Source organism: Passer montanus, unplaced genomic scaffold (assembly GCF_014805655.1).
Source record: "Passer montanus isolate IOZ18808 unplaced genomic scaffold, ASM1480565v1 scaffold69, whole genome shotgun sequence".
Lineage (NCBI taxonomy): Eukaryota > Metazoa > Chordata > Aves > Passeriformes > Passeridae > Passer > Passer montanus.
Window position 1 is genome coordinate 1,438,547 of NW_024372036.1, and position 21,376 is coordinate 1,459,922.

The following is a 21,376-nucleotide window of genomic DNA, read 5'->3' on the forward strand; positions in this document are numbered from 1 at the left end:
ATCCGGCTGGATCCTGCCGCGGCGCCGCTGGCGCTGCTGGGATGGGCAGGGCAGGGACGGGCAGGGGAGGGACGGGGCTGGGGCGCGCAGGCGGCCGCAGCAGCGCTCGCAGCAGCCGCAGCCGACGCGGCCGGGAGCCTCGAGATGCCCAAGAGGAAGGTGAGGGCGGGCGGCAGCGAGCGGAGCCGACGGGCGGGGGGCGTGTGGGGAGCGGGCGGCGCCTGCCCCGTGCGCCGCGTGGCGCGGCCGGCCGGGCCGTGTGGGGGGCTCGAGGGGTTCGGCGGGACCGGGAAGGGGCGGGCGGAGAGGCCGGTGCCGCCCCGCTGACGAGCCGTGTGTGTGTTGCAGGTGACGGTGGCGGACGGGGACGCCCCCGAGGAGGTAAGGAGCGGGCAGGGCGGCGGGCAGGCGGGGCTGCCGCGGCCCGCCCGCCCCTCACGCCCTTCTCTCTCTGTGTCTGTGTCCGTGTGTGTGTGTCTCCCCCCGCAGCCCAAGGGGCGGTCGGCGCGGCTCTCCGCGGTAAGTGCCGAGCGGCGGGGCCCGGCCGGGGTGGGCGGGAGGCCGTGCCCGCAGCGGGTGCCCAGGGCTGGGTCCCCGCCTGACTCGTTCTCTCTCCTCAGAAACCCGCGCCTGCCAAAGCAGAGCCGAAACCTAAGAAGTTACCGGCAAAGGTGAGGGAGAATTGGAAAAGGGAAGGGAGAGGAGGGGGTGCCCTCGGTGCACCGTGCTGGAATGGTTTTGTTCCCTGTGGGAACTTGGCTGAAGCGTTGTTTTGATGTGATTTTGCCAGTATTTACAGGTACATTCCATCACTGTGGCTGTAGATCCTTGTTAAGCTCCAGGCATTGCATGGAAGTGTGGGCACGGATCCAGGCGTGTTAACATTGTGGTTTAGTATTGGGTGGAACTACCTGATTGTCAAAGCAACTGTGTTAGGACATCAGGAGGAATTTCTTCACAGAAAGGCTGGTCAGGCATTGGAAAAGCTGCCCAGGGAGGTGGTGAAGTCACCATCCCCGGAGGTGTCCAAGGATAGGCCTGGATGTTGTTTGCTCTGCTCTGGTTGACAGGGCAGTGCTCAGTTAAAGTTGGACTGGAGTATCTTGGAGGGCTTTTCCAAACGCAATGATTCTGTGCATAGCGTTGTATTTCATCTGTGTAATGAGAGGGGATCAAACACACCTATTGATGTTTTAAAGCAGTGTGTTAGGACAGGGAAAAAATTGTATTAGCCACTTAAAAACCATATGTGCTTCCGTTCATGTGATCAAGCTTTCTGGTGTTCCGTAAGAAGGTGGGTTTGCATGATGTTTGAATTTTTCAGCACAGCTTTCAGAGTGAAAATAAGTGAGATGTAAAATTCTTTGGTTTTTTGGGAGAATTGAAAAAGGCCTTGTGTCTGTTGGCTTGCTGCTGTTTGTGTTAAGTGTTCCTTTGTCATCATAAGCTTTTCTTTGTGATGTATTGATTAAAAGCTTTGGCGTGACCTCACCGTGACCTTTCAGTACCTGGAGGGAGTTGAAAAGAAAGATGGAGAGACAATTTCCAAGGGGTGGAGGGACATGGAATGGCTTCAAACTGCCAGAGGGCAGGGCTGGATGGGGTATTGGGCAGGAATTGCTCCCTGTGAGGGTGGGGAGGGGCTGGGATGGAATTCCATGCTTCCCCTGGATCCCTGGCAGTGCCCAAGGCCAGGTTGGACACTGGGGCTTGGAGCACCTGGCACAGGGGAAGGTGTTGGGGGTTGGATGAGATCATCTTTAAGATCCCTCTCAACCCAAACTGTTCTGTGATTCTCTGAGATAAACTCATAATTTTTCCAGACTTCCTGATGTTTTCATTGCATTAATCCTCTTGAGCAGTTACTGATGAGGAATCCACCTTCATTTTGGTGGTTTGAGTATCAGTGTTCCCACTCAGGGCTGTAAGCCTAAAGAATTTGGGGAAGCTTTCCAATGCTACAGAGTTGTAATTTCCTTTTTGTTTGGTTTTTTTTAAGTGTCTGTGATGCATCTGTACATACTGCTGCTCATTGATGTTGACTGATATATGATCTGATTTTCTGCTTAAAACTACTTCAAGCTATTATTTAACAGTCAAAGATTTGTTATTTGATTCATCAAAAAATTTTTTTTTTGCATCAACAGTTTTGAAAATTTTCCTCACAGTGTTTCTTCCAGTTGTGAGAAGTTTGCTCATTATGGAGTTACTTGGTGGGCTTTTAAAATAAATATTAATGAAGAAAAATATATTTTGGCATTCATAGAAGTCAGTATGTTACAATTATGTAATTCTGAAATATTTTATAAGTGGGTTATCAGGAGTTGTTGGTAGCTTAGCAAATCCATCTTGGTTTTCTGTGCTTTTTATTATTTTCAAGGTTTACCTGGAAGATTATAACAATTGACTTACTGGAAATGTATTTCATTGTAGGACAAATCTGAGGACAAGAAAGCTCCATCAAAGGGGAAGAAGGGGCCTAAAGGAAAACAGACAGAAGAGACAAACCAGGAGCAGACAAAGGACAACCTGCCTGCAGAAAATGGGGAAGCTAAAACTGAGGAGGTGAACTTTGGAGGGCTGGGTTTGGGTTTTGCTGTTACTGAGAAGTTTGGGGTTTTTATCCTAAAAAAGTTTCTTGAGAAATGAAATACTTTTGCTTGGGCCTGGAAAGAATTTTGAGTGAAAACCCAGAGTTGATTTGGGCAAAGTTGGGGTGACATTGACAGACCCTGCTGGGAGAAGGGACAGGTTGGTGCAGGGACAAAGTTCAACAATTAATGAGCTGTTGTTGCTGGAGCAGTGACTGTGCCAGGTGAGTTTTGGCTGCACCACAGTGCCAGAGTGGCTGAACTTTTTGGAGTCACAGATCAGGCCACTTACAGCATCCTCCACTCTGTACTGCACTCCTGGAATGCAGACATAGTCAGATACAGATTTAGGGATGAAACACAAACAGGTAATGGGCCTGGAGTTGGTGGCAGTGACATCAGGTTTCTGTGACAGAAACATGTTCAGGAGTTCCATGGAATATTTTGGTTTTAGGTAGATGATGGGTTTTTGGGCAGGGAAGGTACAGGATGGTACTTCAGTGAGCAGGAGGATTTACTCTGGGGTAACAGTTTATCATTTGCATGCTGGCAGTGTGAAAAAGTTGTGCTCTAACTACAAATTCTTCAGCTGACTCAATTTTTGGCATTATTGCAGTTTTTAATTTGTGCTTGTAATATTTCAGCAGTGGAACCAAGTTTGGCAGCATTCCCACCTGGGGTCCCTTTAGTTCACTGGTGCAGAGATTATGTAAATTTACAGGGAATGGATGATGACTTGGTCACACCACCCAAAATTCCAGGTGTAATTTTATACCAAAGTCTAGAAGAGGCAGAGTCTGCCCTGTTGGATGTTATTGTTTGCTAAGAATTAAATAAAACAGGGTTAAGATCTGTAGACTATCTTAAGTGTGGCAGTGAAATTTAAAGGCATGAAGTGTTACCTCATGGATTTTCTAAACACCTCATATTAATTGTAGCTGTAAAAGCTGTTTTTTTCTGTCATAAAGGCAGTAATCCAATTAAAATTAAAATGCCTTGCAGTATGTGTTTAGTAACAAATCAACATCCTGGTGGATCTGAGGAGCCTTTGTGTGACAGCTTGGTTTAGCAGGTCATGATCTAAAAGAAATCTGCAGGAATAAGTCAGGGTTATTCTGTGCAGGGTTTAATGTGCATTAAAACCACTCCAAACTAATCAGAGCCATTAAAAACTTCCTGAACTGAAATGTTCTGGTTTTTTTTTCCCTTTCCAGACCCCAGCACCTGATGCAGCTGCAGAGAAAGAAGTGAAGTCTGAGTGACACCTGCTCCCACATCTGTAACTGGTGGTCCTTAAATCTTTCTTCTTGTACAATTCAGAGGAATATTTTTATCAACTATTTTGTAAATGCAAGTTTTTTAGTAGTTCTAGAAAACACGTTTTTAAAAAGGAGAGAATCCCGACTCAACCCATTTTTTTACATATTTAGATAAGTGTAAATGCTTTTTTTAAGTGGTAAAATCATGTACTGGTTGTCTGTTTCTATGAAACCAGAAATTAACAGTGTGTTAATTAAGGAGAGGGCACTGAGGCTGTGATTAGACCTCACGTTCCACAGACTCCAAGGGACAGTTTTCTATCCTATAAAATGAAGCAGAACACAGATCAGACTTTGGAATTCATAATGATGTGTTGAGAATGTCTTAACATTTTAGTTATTTATCTTTCTCTATGGTTGTACCATCAGTAGAATTGCTTACCTAATAAAACTGCTCCCTAGTGGTGGATTTCTTGCTGAGTGATGTACATCAGTGACAAAGTTATTTTTGGTAGTTGCAGCTTTATTTTTTTCCAACAACTTTGTAGCTGTGATGCAAAAGATTGGAAACTTTTATTTTTTATCTTTAAATACTGTCTTAAGTAAAAGTTTCTGCTTGGCAGATGGAACTTGTTGTGTCAATATTTGAGATACTGGAACTTCACATCTAGTTTTCAAGGACAGCTTGTCTACAAAGATTGAGTGAAAAATATTTGAAATAGTGCTAGGAAAAAAAAACAGAATTAGTTTTTAGATTTAAAAAAAAGCTCTGTGAATAAAAACAATTGTAAAATTGTTGATAGTGTTTGTGATCACCAAACAAAAGCCAAATAAATCTTGATTATGAAAGGATGTTTCCATAGCTCCTGCATTGACTGTGAACTCACAACCCGAGTGCTGTGGTTTGGATTTTTCACTGTGTCCTTCAGAGCGTCAAAACTGTACTTTTAAAGAGATGGGTGGCAGTTCAGGGAGTGGAGAATTGCAGTGTTGATCTAAACTTGCAGTTTGAAAGCTGAGAGCTTTGTGCTGCTGCTGTTTGCTTTGAAAAAAGTCAATAATTAGTAAGTGTCAGATGCCAGCCAGACAACCGGCAGCTTGTCCTGGGAGGAGCCAAGCTCAAACAGTAACGTTTGTTCTTTGTTGGGTTTCTTCCCTCTTACCCCAGAACTTGTTTATGCTCTTAAGTAACACCTGCAAGCCCAGTACCTGCTTCCTGTACATTTTTAGTGCATTTTTCAAATTGTTGCAGTTGTTTCTTTAAAAAGCCACTTTAGTTTCACCTCTAACTTGCTTTCTTAATCACTAGTGTCATTTCAGGAAGAATTTTAGCATTTTTACCTCTTCAATACTTTAGCAAACTTTAAATTTTCTATAGGAAGTCTCCCAACCTTAGACCATGCCCTGCTCCTGTGTTCCTCACAGAGCACACCTGGCTTTGGCTTCAAGTTCTTGGGTATTTCAAAACTGGAAATTGATGCAACTTTTATAACTCACTTCCCCCAACATCCCCTTCCAGGTACCACATTTCTTGGTTTAATGTAATAGTAACATGATCTAGCTCCATGATATTATTTACTCTCTGGTTTTGGCAAGCTGAACCCACCAGTTAAATAGGTTAAATGAACTTGCAGGAAAATCCCCCAAAATAACCACTCATCCCTGCTTTTACAGGAGGTCTGTTGTTCATGTGTTTTGGGTCTGTGATCCTGTGCACTTTGAGCATCTCCCTCACATCTATTACCCACTGCTTAATTTATTGTAACTTCTTGATATTACTTTGTCCTGTGTGATACCAGATTTATTCTTCAGCTAAGGACTGGAGAGAGCTGATGCAGGTTTATATCCAATGGAACACAATCTGATCCAAAATACAACAGCAGGAGAACAAAACTTGTTTCTTGGAACATACTTTGTTGTCTTTGTATATTACTAGTAGTTGTTTGGGTTAAGGGAATGAGACATTAAAGTAATTTGCTTCAAGGTTCTAAAAATCCATTTTGAGGTAGCAGAGGTGGGGAATGAAATAGGCAAAGAGCTGGGATTTAAAATGTAACACAAGTACAGCCATTGCTGTCTTTATCAACTTTCATGCTGGGCATGGCAAGGGAACAACTGTGGGAAAGAAAAAAGATTAAGAATGGTTTGGGTTGGAAGGGACCTCAAAGCTCATCCAGTGCCACCCCTGCCATGGCAGGGACACCTTCCACTGTGCCAGGCTGCTCCAGCCCCAGTGTCCATGCTGGCCTTGGGCACTGCCAGGGATCCAGGGGCAGCCACAGCTGCTCTGGCAATTCCATCCCAGCCCTGCCCACCCTGCCAGGGAACAATTCCTCACTGCCAAGATCCCATCCAGCCCCGCCCTCTGGCACTGGGAGCCATTCCCTGGGTGCTGTCCCTGCATCCCCTGGGAATTGTCTCTCTCCAGCTTTCCTGGGGCTCCTGCAGGCCCTGCAAGGCCACTCTGAGCTCAGCCCAAAGCTTCTCCTGTGCAGGTGAACAATGCCAGCTGTGCCAGCCTTTGCTGCCAGCAGAGCTGCTCCATCCCTCTGCTCATCCTGGACTCACTCCAACAGGTTCCCAAAATCCTGTCTCCAGGAGCCAGGCTCAAGGTGGCACAGGCATGGGGGCAGAGCTGCTTTTTTTTGGCTCGGTGATGCCGAGGGAGCAGTGCTGTGGTGTGGGAAATGCCCTGCCCCAAGCTGGTGTTTGGGGATGCCCAGGTGCCCGCGGTGTCACAGCAGGAGGCTGGGCCAGCCCCAAGCCCTGACACGGACACAGCCTCGATGATCCCGAATCTCTGCAGCCACAGCACACACGGCGCAGTGCACTTTGAATCACATTATCACAAAACCATTCAGCTTGGGAAACACTTCTGAGATCACCGAGTCCAACCTCTGACTGATCAACACCTCGTCAACGACCAGAGCCACGTCCAGTCGTTCCTTGAACTCCTCCAGGAATGGCGACTTCCAACACCTCCTGCACCTGTGGGCTGCACATTCCAATGTTTCATCACACTTCCAGGGAAAAAATTCTCCCCGTTCCCCCCGAGCCTGCCCTGGCCCAGCCTGAGGCCGTTCCCTCTGCTCCTGTCCCTGTTCCCTGGAGCAGAGCCCGACCCCCCGGCTGTCCCCTCCTGGCAGGGACTTGTGCAGAGCCACAAGGGCCCCTGAGCCTCCTTTGCTCCAGCCTCAGCCCCTTCCCAGCTCCCTCAGGAATCCTCCAGCCATTTCCCAGCTCCGATCCCTTCTGTGGATAAGCTGCAACCCCTCGATATCCTCCTCGCAGTGAGGGACCCAGAGCCGCACACGGCACTCGAGGCAAAGGCCCTGGCCTGACGACAAACAGCGTCCGCTCCGTCACCGCATCGCCCCTGGAACCGGCTCTCGGTGCCTCGCCGCGGGTCCCGGGCTAGGAAGGCCGAGACACCGCGGTTCCCGGCTCCCCCGCGGCCCGGAGCAGCCCCGCGGCCGCCGCCTCTCCCCCGCCACCCTCAGCGCTGCCGCCTCGCCGCGCTCAGCCCCGCCCCCGTGCGCGTCACCGCCGCCTGCCTCGCGCGATCCTTCCGCGCCTCCTCCCCTTCTCCTCACCCGCCGCCTTCCCCGCCATCCCCCCCGCCACCCACCCCGCTTCCCTTCGTGTATATTCCCCGCGGCCGCCCGCCTTCACCGCTGTTCCCTCGGCGCGCCCGCAGCGCCCGGTACTGCGGGAACTATTTTCCGCCGCCCCCCCGCGGGCGCTCCCGGCGGAGGTGTCGACGGCGGCTCCGTGGCGGGTGGTGCGGCGGCGATGGCGGCGGCGCCGCCGAGGCTGCGCTGAGGGGGGAGAGGGAGGGAGGGAGCGCTGAGGGGAGCGGGGGGGCGGCCGTGAGGGGAGGGAGGGAGGAGGGGAGGCGCTGACAGCGCCGTGCCGAGCCGGGCCCGCCGCCCTCAGCCCGCCATGGCCGAGCCTGCGGCCTCTTCCAGCTCCGGCGCGTCGCTGCCGCTCATTGAATCAGGTAACACCGCGGGCCGGGGTGAGGAGGCGCCGCCGGTGCCGCCATCTTCCTGCCCCCCCCTCAGGATGGGTCACGGCCGCCCCCCGGCTCATCCCCCCGCGTCTCTTGCCGTGTCTCTTACAGAGCTTTACTTCCTCATCGCCCGGTTCCTGAGCACCGGGCCCTGCAGGAGAGCGCTGGAGGTGAGTCCGGGGCTCGCCGGGGCGCGGGCACCCCGCGCTGCCCGCTGAGGGTCGGGGGGAGGTGGGAGCAGCCGCGCCCCCCGCTCTGGAGGAGCCAAATCGTGGCTTGTCCCTGACTTCTTGTGTTTTTCCCCTTCCCTCTGCAGGTGCTGGTGCAGGAGCTGGAGCAGCACCAGGTCTGTGTGGGCTCTGATGAAATCTTGCTGTAGTCAAAAGTTTCCTTTGCAAGTCATTCAAGTTTCTGCCGCTGTCTCAACTTTCCCCCCCCTCAACACACATTGTTTTGGATGTGGTCTGTACTCCCTCCTTTCCCCTTTAACCGCTCACGGCTTTTCCGTTTGTTTTTCCTTTATTTAGTTGCTTCCCAAAAGGTTGGATTGGCAAGGAAATGAGCATTATAGAAGTTATGAAGAATTGGTGAGACTTTTCTCTTTTAAAAACCCCTTTTATTTACCGTGATGACATTGATGTTAGACCCTCTACCTTTAAGAGTAGGCCCAAATCTTCATCTTCCTGTTCCATCCTGGCTCTGAGCACTGGAGTTACTTTAAAAAAGGCCTTTAATTTCTTTACATCAGACTAACAAAAACACAAGCGGTGGTTTAAATTGAGGATATTGTTTACATAGCAGAGGTGGAGCTTGGCGTTGTGCAGTGGTACATGCCACTGCCTACATGCAGGCAGGAGCCAATCTACAGCGAGGTTTCATTTCGGAGTTCCAGGGACCCGGTTGTGAGGCACGTTGTGATTTGTCGGTATTTATTTTCTGGTTGGTTTCTTTCAGCCCCCTCCAACAGATTAGGAAATGAAATCGCTGCTCAGAAACCGAGGGTTGGCACTTGTGGCGACTGTGAGTGTGCTCGCATCGCCGGCTCCTCGCTGGTCGTGGCTTTGTTTCTAAAGGGCTGCAAAGATGGGGGTGATCTCTCCACAAAATTTACTTTCTGGTGCCCTTCCACTGGTGTGGTGTGTTCTGAATTGTTTCTACAGAAGCCAGAGCTGTGTTTTGGGGCTTAATTTTGCTGCTTCTTAAGTGGCAAAGTGGTGATGTCCTGGTGGTGCCTGCTCTGCCCTGTGTGGTTTTTATCCTGCTTTATTGTATTTGATCGAGTTTCCTTTAAAGACTTGTTTGTCCTTGCTTTTTCCCACCTAAGGTTCAGGCATTCTGGGTTAATTGACTGATTGTTGCAGTGAACTCCCTCTTGTGAAGCACTTAAAGATCTCAGGATCATATTTGCATAGAGAAAGAATGAAGTGTTGTTTAAAACACTTTCTCAGTTATTTAAGTATTGCTTGAAATGATAAGTGTGATTCCATTTCCTCTATTTGTTGTGTGGTCAGTTGAGCAAAGAAGGTTTTAGGTCAGTTTTTTTCAGTCACTAAGAAGCCTGGCCTTGCTAAACAGGAATATTTTCAAGCTCTGACTTGAATTTAGGCAAGATGAAAGTAGGATTAAGCTTAGAAAGAATTGTTGGGAGGTTTTTTTGTTGCTTCATTGTTGATTTCTTACCCCATTTCTTCTGGCAGGGTGTTGGGAGATCCCATGTGTGTGTTTTTCTGATTTCAGGGCTGCTTTTTAACTGTGATTATTCTGCATATCCAATTGTCAAACTAATACTTTTAACACGTGCTGCTTCTACTTCTTTTTTCCTGCAGAATTTAAAGGAAATCTCTGCACAGTGTTTCAGAATATCTAAATTAATCTTCTCAGGGTTTTAGTTTCTGGTTTTTGAGGGGCTCTGGGAGCCTCTTGTCCCACTGGTCTCACTGTGAATTTGCAGAGACCACAGACAAATGCAGTCATGTGGTGCAATTACTTCTATTCCACTTTGCTCAGCATGGAGTTGCAAATCTTCATAATAACTGTTCCTTCCAAAATCTCAGCAAAACTACTTCAAAAAGAAAGGAATTGCAAGGTTGTGTATGCAAGGGCTGCATTTAGAAAATATGTTAGAAAATACACGTATTGCTGATGGCATGCAAACAAAAAGGGTTTTAGTGTTTGGCAGAAAGCAGGCTGACCTTTGTGTCCTGGATCTTGTGGCTGGTACTGCTCTATACCAATTCAAGAGTCAAAATTGATAAAGAAATTCTGTCAAACTGCATCTTTTAGTCTTTGGGCTACCAGATATGTTTCTTAGCATCAACCTTAAGCATCTGATGGGCTGATTTGCTTGGACAGATTTGCCTGTGGGGTAATGGGAACTACTTTACTGATGTTACCTCCTCCCACCCTGCCAGGAATACAACCTGTGCCCCACAAGCTTTATACCTGCATTTCACTATTAAAAACAAGTGCTTAAATTGTACCTTCTGAATGCTCAGTGTGCATTTGGGCAACTTTCTGGCAGCGTGTGGTATTTTTATTTTTATTTTTATTTTTATTTTTATTTTTATTTTTATTTTTATTTTTATTTTTATTGCCACTGCTGTGTGAGCAGCTCAGCCCTGTTGGGACACTTGGCTCATCCCAGCTCAGCAGCTCAAGGGAGCAGCATCAGCAGCACCAGCTCGTTCTGCCTGTGTTCTCAGCCACCTGGGCAGGAGGCCACATACCTGAGCTGGTGTGGCCCTGAGCCTCTCCTGGGAGGATTGGCTGGGAATTCTGTGCTGCTGCAGGAGCAGTCTGGCTGCTGGGGCTGCCTGGCTTCTTCATGGCCAGGTCACACTGGAGGAAGTGTGGGGCTGTCGATCCCAGCTGCTTCACACCTCCCCAGCAGCTTCAGTTTATGATTCTGATGGTTTGCTCTGCTCAAGGCTGTTTAAATTCTCACTCTGTGTCTTTAACTTCTCCATTATTGTGGTTCTTGATAAGAATAAGGATTTTTTAGCTTGAACTCCCAGAAAGAAAAGGGGGAAAAAGAATCAAAACCCGTGCACATCTGTTCCTGCCTGAGACATCTGAGTGTGTGTGGGGGTGTATTTTTTTTTATGTTGCTTGATGCAGATAGTGTGGGGTCATTGCTGAGTGTAGGGATGAATGGTTTGATCCTGGTTTGAGGAAGTAGGGCAGACTTAGGTTATGTGGTACTGGTTCTTCAAGGAAACTGTTTCCAGAGAGATTGTACTCAAACCTGCTGGTTTGCAGTTCACTGAGCAAGTACCAGTAGTAGCTGCATAAATTCTTGTGCTTGGTTGCAACCACATTCTGCCTGATCTTGAGTTCTGAGGGTTGGGATTTTATTTCTTCTTTTTAGTACAGATCATAGAGTGAATTGGGCAAAGACACTCAGTGCAGGGTGCCTTACATGTGGGTGCCACAGTGGTGATTCCTGCAAATTTGCAGTAATAAAATACTGATGTGCAGGAGTAACTTTACTCCAGTTATTTTTATTACAGCTCTCCCTAGCTTGCAGAGAAGTTTACTAGATCAGAATTTACTGGCACTAAATTTACTAGATCAGAGCTTAACAAAATTGTTTTTTCTCTGTAAGTTGAACTTTAAAAAAAATAGCAAATACACCTGTGCATATTAATGCTTTTAGATCCATCTGTTCTGGCTCTGCCATCCTTATTTTTAAACCTTGAATTTCTGTCAGGTGCTGTCCAACAAACATGTGGCTCCAGATCATTTATTACAAATTTGCAAACGAATTGGCCCTATCCTGGATAAGGAGATCCCACCCAGCATTTCCAGAGTGAATTCCTTACTTGGGGCAGGGAGACAGTCCTTGCTACGCACAGCAAAAGGTAGGATCTGTTCTTTGTTTTGTCATGTGTGCAGAGCTGGGATTTGGGGAATAGTGTGAGAAAGCCAGAACTGACACTTTGGAAGTGACCTCTTGGAATCCCAGGGTGGCTTGGGTTGGAGGGGAACTTAAAGATCACTCTGTGCCACCCCTGCCATGGCAGGGACACCTTCCACTGTGCCAGGCTGCTCCAGCCCCAGTGTCCAACCTGGCCTTGGGCACTGCCAGGGATCCAGGGGCAGCCCCAGCTGCTCTGGGCACCCTGTGCCAGGGCCTGCCCACCCTCCCAGGGAAGGATTTCTTCCTAACATCCCATCTAAACCTCTCCTCTTTCAGCTTGAGTGTCCTTTCACTCCAAGCCTTTGTGAAAAATTCCTCTCCAGCTTTCCTTCAGCTTGAGGCAATTCCCCCTTGTCCTTTCACTCCAAGCCTTTGTGAAAAATTCCTCTCCAGCTTTCCTGTAAATCCCCTTTAGTTACTGAAAGGTTCTTGAGATCATCTCATTAAATAACTTCATATTATTAACTGTTCATTACATTCCTTTATAATTATTCAGGAAAATGTTAAAATTCAGTTGGAATTTTAGTTCAGTGTAGTGAACTGCAGGGGTACCATCATTCTGGAGTGCTTTCAAAGTTTGGTTGTTGGTTGTGTTGGTTTTTTCTCCTTCTGTTACTATTAAATGTATTTTTCTCTTTAACTTTTCATTGTTTATGAGAGGCTTTGGGGCAGTTGGTGCCTGGTTTTTTGATGGGCTCAGTCCTGTGTTTGAGACCAGACTAGATGGGCTCTTTGCTGTGTATTGGAACTGCAGCTCCCTTGGCATTTTTAGAAGGTATTTATGATGAAGTTCAACTGTTGTTGCAGATTGCAGGAACACTGTTTGGAAGGGCTCTGCATTTGCTGCTCTGCATCGAGGCAGGCCCCCTGAAATGCCTGTGAACTATGGCACCCCACCCAACCTTGGTAAGCTCCTCTCACCTCTCCCCACTGCTGCTGAGCACACCTAAAACACTGCCTTTACACACAGAAAAACTGCATAGAAACAAAAACTGACTTTATGAAATCTGAAAGTCATTTCTAACAGCCTTTTAATATTAATGGCAATTGAATAAACCCAAGTTTGAGAACAGACCTGTTTGAAACATGATGTGATTCCTCTGTGTTCCAGTGGAAGTGCTTCGAGCAAAACAATTAACTGGTTATGCCAAGTTCAGCACTTCATTCCCAGCAAGTATGTACCAGCATTGCAAGATGCACAGGAGGATCCTTGGCCATCTCTCTTCTGTGTATTGTGTTGCATTTGACAGGACTGGACACAGAATATTTACTGTAAGTTGATGAAAATACATCCAACTCTGAATATAGTTTTAAATGATGCAAGGAAAAGAGCTTGGAAATGGGTGTTGTGCTGAAACTTCTGGAGATAAATATCAGTGCTGGTAAAATGCAATTCCCTCACTGTGCTAAGTGGGACGATTTGCTGTAATTAAAGGTCAGAAGCATGTCAGAAGTTGTCCTTAATGAATATTTCTCTTTAGGGCTCAGATGACTGTCTGGTGAAGATCTGGTCCACCCACAATGGCAGATTGTTTGCCACCTTACGAGGACATTCAGCAGAGATCTCTGACATGGCTGTGAACTATGAGAACACCATGATTGCAGCTGGGAGCTGTGACAAGATGATCCGAGTGTGGTGTCTGAGGACTTGTGCACCAGTTGCTGTCCTCCATGGGCACACAGGGTCCATTACCTCATTGCAGGTATGGGGCTTTTGAAGTGTTCCTGCATATTAAAAACTGGAATTATTTCTCTGTGGCTGCTTATGGGAGTAGTGAAATCTGAATGTGTAAATATTCATGTCAAAACCAAGTCAAATCACAGGATAAACCTGCTTAAAAACAAGTCAGTTCTTTGTCTCTGGAATTCCTAAGTATTTAACTGAAGATAATGACAGGAATTCTTCTTCACTTAAAGATCACTGTGTGTAACACTTGAGTTGTTGGACAAAAGGGAATTTCTGGGAACTGTCCTGTCCTCTTGTTATCTCTTACTGGAGACATGATTTGCTGTTCTGTGTGAATGTGTTCTGATCCAGTGTATTATTCCTGCAACTTCTGGGATGTGGGTATTTGTTTTAATCTCAAAAATAGGAGTTATTTTGGAAGCACAAAGGTGTAACATGTGTATTTAAATTTGAAGGTGGTTTGATACATGATGTGCTCTTGGTGGTCCCTTGGATTCAATCTGGTTTTAAATTCCTTAATTAACACAGAGATTAGCAGCTCATTATCAAGGTTTGGGGTGTTTTCCAGTGAGACCAACAGCTTGTCTTGAGAGGTGAAGAGTGGCTTGTGGAGCTCAGTACAAACAAATAATTTTGAATTATTCTCAAAGGTGCTGCCTCAGAGAGTAATCTTCATACCTGCACTTTTGTGGCATTCACTGCATTTTTTAGTTTGGTTTCTTAATGTCTAAATACTTTTGGTGCTTCTTTTATTGCAGTGTGTGGATTTTTTAATTTAAGATTTCTTAATAATACCATAATTGTACTAGGTACAAATTATATGGCTTTCCAATGCCAGTAATTGATGAACAATTTTAAAAAGTTATGTCTGTAAAGTTTTCTTAAGGGTAGCTCTATGTATAGCAACAGATTCATGTCTTAAGGATCTATTTCTGAGGAATTCCCATAAAATTCCTATAAAATTATGTATGATGCTAAGTTACACATTCAAACTATCTCATATTTCATGCTCTGCTTAATTATTTTAAAACTCCACCTGTCTATTCAAACTTCCCTTTTTTGAGTCTGCTGTGCTCATTGTTTTATTCACTGACAGGATTTTCAGTGAATGGTTGTGGTCAGTGAAAACATCCAACCCAAACCACTGAAGGAATTGGGTTTTTTTAACACAGTCATTGAAACACAGACCACATCTTACCTTAAATTAGGGGAGGTATTATTTGTAAGCACCAAAAAGGAGTTACCAACAACTGCTCCAGCAGTTTGAGGTGAAAAATCCAAAATGAATCAACCTTTTATGTTAACTTTTTGCGAAGTTAATGAACAGATCTTAAATCTATGTTTCTGTGTGTGATTTTGCTTCCCTCTCTGCAGTTCAGTCCCATGGTGAAAGGCTCCCTGAGATACATGGTCTCCACTGGGGCAGATGGAACTGTTTGCTTTTGGCAGTGGGATACAGATTCCATGAAATTCAAGTATGTGAATGGTTAACCTTTATTCCATTCTGGGCTTGAGTAAAATGAATCAGGTGGTTTTTACTCCACTGGGTTTTTGTGGTTATAAAAATGCTGTGCAAATCATGTATTCAGTAGTTATTTTGAAGCAGCATCACCAGCTATATCCTTGACAAATTCATGTTCTTCCATTGACTTGGGAGATTAGTTGGGAAATGTATTAACTTCTTTCTTCACTAAAAGTACACAAGTAAGACAGCAGAACTGGCTGGAAATGTAAATATGTTGGAAAATATAATAAAGCTTGGTGGTGGTGTTGGTTTTCCAAAAGTCCTGTAGTTTTAGGATATGATGTTCAGGATAGTTTGAAGTGTTCAGTATGTGATTACTCTTTCTGTGTACCAAAAAATTAATTACTACCAAGAAGAGCTCTAGGATGATCAGTGTGTGTCTGGTGTTGGGTCCACATCATGGTAATCGATACAAAATGATCCATGTTTAAAGAAACATCCCTTTATGCCTTGAAGTGTTGCTAAAAGCCAAATTTAGGATGGTGTGGCCTATTTCAAACATCTTTTCTTTTTAAGCACCAAGCCAGTGAAGTTCACAGAGAAGCCCAGGCCAGGGGTTCAGATGCTTTGTTCTTCCTTCAGTGTGGGTAAGTCAGGTGGAGTTCAGCCTTGTGAGTTCTTCTTTCCTCTCTTGTAATACTTGATTGTGACAGCTTTAAAAGGGGAAAACCTGCAGGTGTGAGTAAATAATTGCACAGATGTGCACTGTTAGCTGTGACATGATGAAATCACGGGGTTTCCCTTAGCTAACACTGAAAGACTGTTGAAGACATTGGTGATTTCACAGAGCTAAAAGCCACCTAATGTCTTGTTTGCTTCTATCTACCTTTAGAGGAGTTTTTGTTTTTAATTCCCTTATTATGGCAAGGATTGGTAAAATGGGTTCTCCCACAGTCAGCAGCAGTGGAGGTGGGTGCTGCCAGCAGGAGCTCCTGACCCAGTGCCAGGGGTGCTCACAAAGATCTTCCTCCTGAGGATGCAGAAATGGATCTTTAATGTGTTTCTTTCCTGCCTTGTAGTTTCTTTCACTCAGTTCATGTGAATTTCACAAATAAAAAGCGAGTCCAGGTGTAGCCTGTGAACATTGTCAGGACAGACCCCTGGCTTGTGCTGGAAGGGTGTTTTTGATATTTTGCTTATTTGGGTTTTGGGGTTTTTTTGCACTTAAGAGGCAGAGCTTGGAATTTCTGCCACCTCAGCTAAACACTGGTGTGCTTACACTGTGTATTTCACTTGACTGGTTTCCTCACATTTCAGCCTAATTTTGATGCAGTTCACTGGCACAAATGAGGCACAAACTGCAGAGAGAGCCATCTACATAATTCTGATTATCTAGAGCCATATTCCCCACCATTGAAGGCTGCTTTGTGAAGTTTAATGTTAAAAATTCCACTATTGCCCTAAAGATACCTTTTAAAATCTTTGTAACACCAGTTTATTTTTACTATGGTTGATAACACTTTCTGGGGCAAGAAAGGGATTTCCTTCCACATGTGTGTCAGTGGAAGAGCATAAAAAAATGTGCCATTCTCCAAATAGTTATGGGATTTTTTTTTTTTATTTAAACCAGGCCTCTGAGAAATGGAGGTGACCTGTTTTAATTTCTTCCACAGCAGGTTAATTATTGCTTGATTTTTACAGGTGGGATGTTTTTAGCAACTGGCAGCACTGACCACGTCATCAGGATGTATTTTTTTGGCTCTGAAACACCTGAGAAAATAGCTGAATTGGAAAGTCATGCTGTAAGTAATTAGTTAATTAGTTCATTTGAAGCAGCATTGAAGTCACAAGATTATTTTACGAGTGGGTTTTTAGCAATGCTCTTAATTAATTTTCTTTTCATTAATGTTTCCTTTGCTACAAAATCTGACTTTATTTTTGTTGCATTGATAAGGCTTGATCAGTACTTTTTTATTTATGTAGGGGGAGACTTTTCCACTCTAAAACAAAGTGTGGTATCTGCTTTTCTGCAGTTTTTATTGTGATAGAAGGGAATAATTGTTTATTTTTTAAGGAAAGTGTAAGTAGGAGTAGGAACTACAAATTCCTCACCATTGTAGTTGGCTTATGGTATTAGAAATATATTTAGATATGATTCAGTTGTCAGCCAGGTTATTTAATCTGTTAATCCTTCATGTTTAATTCAGACAGGTTTTAAAAGATGCATTTTTGGTACCTTAATGGTTAGTGAATTCTGGGCAGTGTTTAGACTTTATTTGCCATGCAGTTAAAACTCTTAAAATAACACAACATTTTATTTTTTCATTATTTCAGATTTTACTAAACTCTGAATTGTCAAAAAACATATTTCCTGTTTAAAAAATAAAATTTCTAACAAACTCTACTTTTTCTTACAGGACAAAGTTGACAGCATTCAGTTTTCTAATGGTGGGGACAGGTATGTTGAAAAATGCTGAAATATGGCCAAAAATACATAATTTTGGAATTAAGAATCTATTACTGGATGTAAAGAAAAATCTCCTTATTTAGAGCTCAGAAGGGAAGTTTTGGACTGATGCAGGAGCATAATTAAGATTCAGCTCTTCCAGCTTTCTGTTGGTCTGTGTTAGGTGATATTTTTTGCCTGGCTGGAGTTTTATTTACCTGGAGGAATTTTACCACTTTCCCATGTACCCAGTGTAGTTGTGGCTTCATAAATCTCCTTTTCCTCCTCCTTTCCTTTCAATTTCCCTGAGTATTGTATAGGAAATAGGAAAAACGAGTGAAAATAGTAAAAAATAAATTAAAACCTTTTCATCTGATTTGTTCTTGCCTCTACTTCAGCATCTGAAACTCCGGATTTCCTTAAAACACATTAAAATCCTGTACTGAGGAGGAGTTGAGGATGACTTTGTGAATTGAGTTAAACTTTGGAACTTGCTTCTCTGTTTTTCATTCTTTGACAATTTTATTCAGTTTTCCACTTCAGAAAAACTCTTCCCTGCTTTTCTGGAAAGAAAGCTAATGGAAAGAATTCTCTTGAACACAAATTGAAGATTTCACTTCTATCAGTCTGCTAAAAATCTATGCTGTGGTGGTGTCTAACTGTAAACATACTTTAAAGCCGATTTTTTGGAGGATAAATGAATGAATTTTCCAAACTTGCTCAGGTTCATCAGTGGCAGCAGAGATGGAACAGCTCGGATCTGGCGTTTCGAGCAGGCAGAGTGGAGGAGCATTTTGCTGGATATGTCTGATCGACTGCTGGGGTGGGTGAAGTGTTCATTTCATGGTTTCCTTTGTGTGAATTCAGAAAGATTGAAAAACTCAGTTACTGAAATGTGAGAGTGAGAGCAGCATTCTGGTCAAGTTCTGTGGTCTTGGGAGGGGTGAGTTGAGTGTTCTGGTGATGTAACATTTGCTGAGTTTGAGTCTGTGCTTTCATAAATTCCTAAGTGTTCAGAAAGCCCTCAGATGTGCTCTGTACCAAGTTAATTTTATTTCCTCTTTTCAGGGAAAAGAAATAACATAAAGAATCTATCTTCTCTCTCTGGGTTTTAGTCTGACACCTGGTGTGTCACAGGAGAAATATTTTTAGATTAGTAAAAGTAAAGTAGGTGGTGACCTATTTGCAGGAGAGGTTATGACATGGAATAGGTGGCTTTCCCCAAGGACTGATCTTGCTGACTATTCCCATTTTCTGCCTTTAAAAAAGTGAATTAATGAAATGCTGGTGGCACCCACTCTGAATAATGTTATTAGAGATAAAAATCAGGATCTTACATGGTGTGGGGTAAACCTGAAGGGGGAGTGATTTACAGGAGGACAGAAGCTCAGTAAGCTTCCACTGAACAGAAATTAATTTGTAGGTGATTAAATGAGATTTTAATTAAATAGTTTGTAGGTGATTAAATAAAAAGCCAAACCTTGGTACACCAGTTTATTGGAGGGTGATTTCAGGCTTTTCCTGTGATGAAAAAGACCATAAAAGAAACCTGATTTTACAAAGGAGGAGTTATTAATATTTGAGGTTTGACTGTGGCTGTGTAGTTGAGAGTCTTTGTACGTGGAATAAAGATAATCCCATGTGAAGGTGTTTCAAGGAAAACTTATTCCTTGGATTGACTGGAAAAAGGCTGAGGGGCAGTGTTACAGAATCCTATAAATCTATTTTAGAGAGAGAATAAGGGAATAGATTGAGTTTAAAACAAAATGTTATCTTTTCTGGGTTTCTGTTGGGACTGGTTAAAAAATGCTGAGCTAATGTAGAGATTGGCTTGGAATCAGTTGTTGGAAAAGCTGACTGTCAAAAGTCCAAAATTTTGCAGGATTTCTGTTAGGACTCTTAATTGTAGAGGAGCCAAGTTCCATGAAAAAGGAAAGCCTTTTTGCCTTGCATCTCAAATGGGAAAGAGATTATCAAGTCCTTTAAAATCTAAAAATCCAGGTTTGCTTTAAATAAAGGATTTTGTGGAGAAGAGTTTCAACCTGAATTTAATTCTTCACTTTCTTTCTGTTGCTTGATTATTAACACAGGAAAGCAGGTTATTGTATTTTGATATAGAAATGGGCTCATTAAAATATAAAACACATCTCTGACCTGTTTGACTTTTTTCAAATAGTGACACTTGTGCAGAAGAAGACAAATTCATGAAGCCTAAAGTAACCATGATAGCTTGGAACCAAAATGACAACTATGTTGTTACGGCTGTGAATAATCACCTGCTGAAAGTTTGGAATTCCACTACAGGGCAGTTGCTCCATGACTTGGTGGTATGGGATTTTCCTTGCTTTTGGAAGATTTTCCTGGAATTGCAGTGACACGTGCATGCTGAATTTATAATTAGAGCTGATTAGTCCTGAAAGCTCTGTATGGATGGTACAGCAAGTGGGGTGTTCCTTGGAATTCTCTTAATCAAAATTTGCTGCTTGCCCCATCAATAAAAGAACAAATGAATGTGGAATAAATAAAAGTATTGTGTAGTAACTCACCCATTCACCATCCTTTGGCAAAAGCTTCATATTTCTACAGCTCTTGCTTGAATCTAGAAAATTTTTACCTTTGGAATGTTCAAATCTTTGTGGCTGCCTGGGGTTTAATTTTCCAGGGAGCACAGCACAGGCTTTGGGCTCTGTTGTGAATATCCTGCTGATGTGGATTTCCCTTGTTTGAGATGTGCAATTTTCCATTGCAGGGCCATGCAGATGAAGTGTTTGTCTTGGAGACCCATCCCTTTGATTGCAGGATAATGCTGTCTGCAGGCCACGATGGCAACATCTTCATCTGGGACATCACCAAAGGCACCAAAACAAAGCATTATTTTAACATGGTAAGAGCTTCTTGAAACACCATTTGTTCTCAGCACACAGCAGTGTGTTCACTACCAGCTTAAGGAACTGCCACCAACACTCAAATCCTTGCACCTTTAAGGAAAAAATCCCCAACCAAACAGGAAAACCTTAACCAGCAAAATTTATTAATTCATTTTATTTCCTTAGAACTTTTTACCTTAGAATTTCCTGATTCTTGCAGATTTTCCACTCTGTTACTGAAGATGATTGTGCACTTCACCCAATTGTTTTCCTCAGCTGAGGAAGGTGCCATCTAACAGGCTCTGTTTTAGGCCATTGTTTCAAGACACTTATGGACAGATACTTGTATTTTCCACAGGATTGAAAATTATAATCTTAATATCCATTGGCACAGTGCTTGAGGGCTCCATTTGACAGCTCATTGTTAATACTTTAAATTAGGTTATTTTCTCTGAGACTTAGGTTCTGATCTAATGTTTGTATAAATTTTTTGTCCTTTTTCCCTGGTCAGTCAACAGCAAAAAGCTTTTATTTTGTTTTTAAGTTCTTAAATTCTCTGGAGTTGTCTAGAAACTCATTTAACAAAAGCAATCTGTATTAGCTCCATTTTATTTCAAGCAGTGTGCTGACTGCTAAAAAGCCTCAGAAAAAACATGTTTATTTCTTTGTTCTATTCACTGAACAGTAAGTTTTCATTCCTTCAGTGCATCTTTTAGAATTGGTTCAGGATTTAAATTCTAGGGGAAAAGAAATATACTGAAGTAACACAATTATTTGTGCCTTAATGGAGGTATTTAGAGAAATGCATGATGGCTTTTGATAGAGTAATTAATTTTGGATGCTTATGGTTTGCTCTGAAAAAATGGTCAAATAATCTTGAAATTTTTTTTCTTCAACCCAGATTGAAGGCCAGGGACATGGAGCTGTTTTTGACTGTAAATTTTCACCAGATGGGCAGCATTTTGCATGCACAGATTCTCATGGACATCTGCTGATTTATGGCTTTGGCTGTAGCAAGCCTTATGAAAAGGTAAGTTCAGCTTTTTATCAGATCTCTGTATGGAGTTTATAACTAAAATTATATTATTACATTAATTTAAAAGTTCATGTGTAACAAATAGTTTAGTTAG

At 43.7% G+C, this 21,376-nt stretch overlaps 2 protein-coding genes across 2 annotated transcripts in view; both read left to right on the forward strand.

Annotated features, from left to right (window-relative positions):
- The first annotated feature begins 20 nt into the window (after positions 1–20).
- On the forward strand, positions 21–4,702 carry HMGN1 (high mobility group nucleosome binding domain 1). Its single transcript, XM_039729491.1, has 6 exons — positions 21–159; positions 349–381; positions 490–519; positions 621–671; positions 2,434–2,565; positions 3,806–4,702. The coding sequence occupies exons 1-6, from the start codon at positions 145–147 to the stop codon at positions 3,851–3,853; spliced, it is 309 nt and encodes a 102-aa protein (XP_039585425.1). The 5' UTR covers positions 21–144; the 3' UTR covers positions 3,854–4,702.
- Positions 4,703–7,437: 2,735 nt separating this feature from the next.
- Positions 7,438–21,376, forward strand: part of BRWD1 (bromodomain and WD repeat domain containing 1) — a 43,386-nt gene continuing 29,447 nt past the window's right edge. The window contains exons 1-16 of the mRNA XM_039729371.1: positions 7,438–7,850; positions 7,974–8,032; positions 8,179–8,208; positions 8,390–8,449; positions 11,572–11,722; positions 12,589–12,687; positions 12,893–13,053; positions 13,263–13,484; positions 14,843–14,943; positions 15,510–15,580; positions 16,635–16,735; positions 17,351–17,391; positions 18,104–18,202; positions 19,556–19,706; positions 20,129–20,263; positions 21,148–21,276. Coding sequence (XP_039585305.1) covers positions 7,793–7,850; positions 7,974–8,032; positions 8,179–8,208; positions 8,390–8,449; positions 11,572–11,722; positions 12,589–12,687; positions 12,893–13,053; positions 13,263–13,484; positions 14,843–14,943; positions 15,510–15,580; positions 16,635–16,735; positions 17,351–17,391; positions 18,104–18,202; positions 19,556–19,706; positions 20,129–20,263; positions 21,148–21,276 — 1,668 coding nt within the window. The 5' untranslated portion in view covers positions 7,438–7,792. The remainder of the gene's footprint in view (positions 7,851–7,973; positions 8,033–8,178; positions 8,209–8,389; positions 8,450–11,571; positions 11,723–12,588; positions 12,688–12,892; positions 13,054–13,262; positions 13,485–14,842; positions 14,944–15,509; positions 15,581–16,634; positions 16,736–17,350; positions 17,392–18,103; positions 18,203–19,555; positions 19,707–20,128; positions 20,264–21,147; positions 21,277–21,376) is intronic.

Coding starts and splice junctions, on each gene's coding strand:
- HMGN1 (XM_039729491.1), top strand. Junction 672..2,433: donor CTAAGAAGTTACCGGCAAAG/GTGAGGGAGAAT, acceptor ATTTCATTGTAG/GACAAATCTGAGGACAAGAA. Junction 2,566..3,805: donor GGGAAGCTAAAACTGAGGAG/GTGAACTTTGGA, acceptor TTCCCTTTCCAG/ACCCCAGCACCTGATGCAGC.